Genomic DNA, 2500 nt, shown 5'->3' with positions numbered 1-2500 from the left:
TGAAATTGAATGCATTTAAAATTCGTGGTGGTATTTCAACGATGTCATTATTTACTATGCCAACGAGAGTCATTATAGACTTTATATGAGGCTTCCCAGCCTGTCTGTGAGGGAGAGGTGTGTGTGTGTGTGTGTGTGTGTGTGTGTGTGTGAGTGTGAGTGTGAGTTTGTCTCCACCTGCTGGACGTTCTCCTGAACTGCAGGCACCTCAGACAACAGGTCGGTCCATCTCTGCTCCAGCTGATTCAGCTTCTCCTGCAGGGCGGACACACACACCCCTGGGCCTGGAGACACACACACCCCTGGGCCTAGAGACACACACACCCCCAAGCCTGGAGACATACACACCCCTGGGCCTAGAGACACACCGCGGTGTGTGTAGGGAGTGTGTGTGAGGGAGGACAGGTCCTGTTGGTCATCGGTGGCGTCTTCGACAGGTGAGACGCTGGTGTCTGTGACTGTCCTGGTGTGTGGGTGTCCACCAGGGTGTGTGAGCTCAATGGTGTGTGTGTGTTCACCCGTGTGTGTGTGTTCACCCGTGTGTGTGTGTTCACCCGTGTGTGTGAGCTCAATGGTGTGTGTGAGCTCAATGGTGTGTGTGTGTGTGTGTTGTCGCTCCCTGAGCATGACTAGCTGGGCGCCGCTGCTGAGCACGGAGGCTTTGAGGGCGGAGCGGACCGCTAGCTCACGGGAGAACTCCTGAGAAAGAGCAGACACACACACACACACACACACACACACACACACACACACACACACACACACACACTTAAGAACACAGCAATAACATAACACACATAAGAACACATAAAATATTTATAATATAATGGAACGCTAGCCAACGTGTCATAAGCCATAAGGCAGATGCTAGCGCCAGGAGCTAGCAGCCACTGGGTTTAGCCTCCTTGCTAAAGCTCACACCTTCTAAGGCTGCGGGTTCTTTCACACAACACAGGTGCCAAATCAGACATGTTCCATGTTCCGTGTTCCATGTTCCATGTTCCATGTTCTATGTGTGTTCAGTAGCATGACACAACACAGGTTCCAAATCAGAGATCAGACATGTTCTGTGTTCCGTGTTCCGTGTTCCATGTTCCATGTGTGTTCAGTAGCATGACACACCATAGGTGCCAAATCAGACATGTTCCGTGTTCCGTGTTCTCAATTGTGTCTCACCTGGAACTGCTGCAGGAGGAGGAGGGCGTGGTCAGGGTCCTCCTCGCCCCAGGTCATGTGACTTCTCCAGGTGTCCAGACGCTCTCTTGCTCCGCCCATCCACTCCGCCAACACCACAGAGTCACTGTGGAACCTGAGGAGAAACCATCAGAACACACAGAGTCACTGTGGAACCTGAGGAGGAACCATCAGAACACACAGAGTCACTGTGGAACCTGAGGAGGAACCAACAGAACACACAGAGTCACTGTGGAACCTGAGGAGGAACCATCAGAACACACAGAGTCACTGTGGAACCTGAGGAGGAACCATCAGAACACACAGAGTCACTGTGGAACCTGAGGAGGAACCAACAGAACACACAGAGTCACTGTGGAACCTGAGGAGGAACCATCAGAACACACAGAGTCACTGTGGAACCTGAGGAGGAACCATCAGAACACACAGAATCACTGTGGAACCTGAGGAGGAACCATCAGAACACACAGAGTCACTGTGGAACCTGAGGAGGAACCATCAGAACACACAGAATCACTGTGGAACCTGAGGAGGAACCATCAGAACACACAGAGTCACTGTGGAACCTGAGGAGGAACCATCAGAACACACAGAGTCACTGTGGAACCTGAGGAGGAACCATCAGAACACACAGAGTCACTGTGGAACCTGAGGAGGAACCATCAGAACACACAGAATCACTGTGGAACCTGAGGAGGAACCATCAGAACACACAGAGTCACTGTGGAACCTGAGGAGGAACCAACAGAACCTTACTCAACGCCACAGAGTCACCGTGGAACCTGAGGAGGAACCATCAGAACATAACTCGTCCTCTCTTCATTCTCTCTCTTCATTCTCTCTCTCTTACTCCCTCTTCCTTCTCTTGTTCTCTCTATCCTCTCTTCATTCTCTCTCTTCATTCTCTCTCTCTTACTCCCTCTTCCTTCTCTTGTTCTCTCTATCCTCTCTTCATTTATCTCATTCTCTCTCTTAATTATCTCATCCTCCATATCTTCTCTTCAGTCTCTCTATCCTCTCTCCATTCTCTCTCTTTCTCTCTATCCTCTCTTCATTCTCTCTCTTTCTCTGTATCCCCTCTTCATGCTCTCTCTCTCTCTCTATCCCCTCTTCATTCTCTCTCTTTCTCTCTCTTCATTCTCTTTCTCTCCATCCTCTTCTTTCTCTCTCCTTCTCTCTATGTGTGTGTGTGTGTGTGTGTGTGCGTATGTGTGACTCACTTGTTCCATAACTTCCTGGTTGTGAGGACCGTGTTCATCCAATGATGCACCTTCTGCTGTAAGGCAGCCAATCGCAGCTGAAGCCC

General features: G+C 50.2%; 1 protein-coding gene across 1 annotated transcript in view; it reads right to left on the bottom strand.

Moving 5' to 3' along the window:
• Positions 1–2500, bottom strand: part of syne2b (spectrin repeat containing, nuclear envelope 2b) — a 188621-nt gene that overhangs the window by 53829 nt on the left and 132292 nt on the right. The window contains 3 exon segments of the mRNA XM_080850419.1: positions 178–699; positions 1177–1309; positions 2415–2500. The exon segment at positions 2415–2500 is cut by the window's right edge and continues 114 nt beyond it. Coding sequence (XP_080706545.1) covers positions 178–699; positions 1177–1309; positions 2415–2500 — 741 coding nt within the window.

Source organism: Sprattus sprattus (genome assembly GCF_963457725.1).
Source record: "Sprattus sprattus genome assembly, chromosome: 13".
Classification (NCBI taxonomy): Eukaryota; Metazoa; Chordata; class Actinopteri; order Clupeiformes; family Clupeidae; genus Sprattus; species Sprattus sprattus.
The sequence above is the reverse complement of the archived record's forward strand: the minus strand, read 5'-3'. Positions and strand labels throughout refer to the sequence as shown.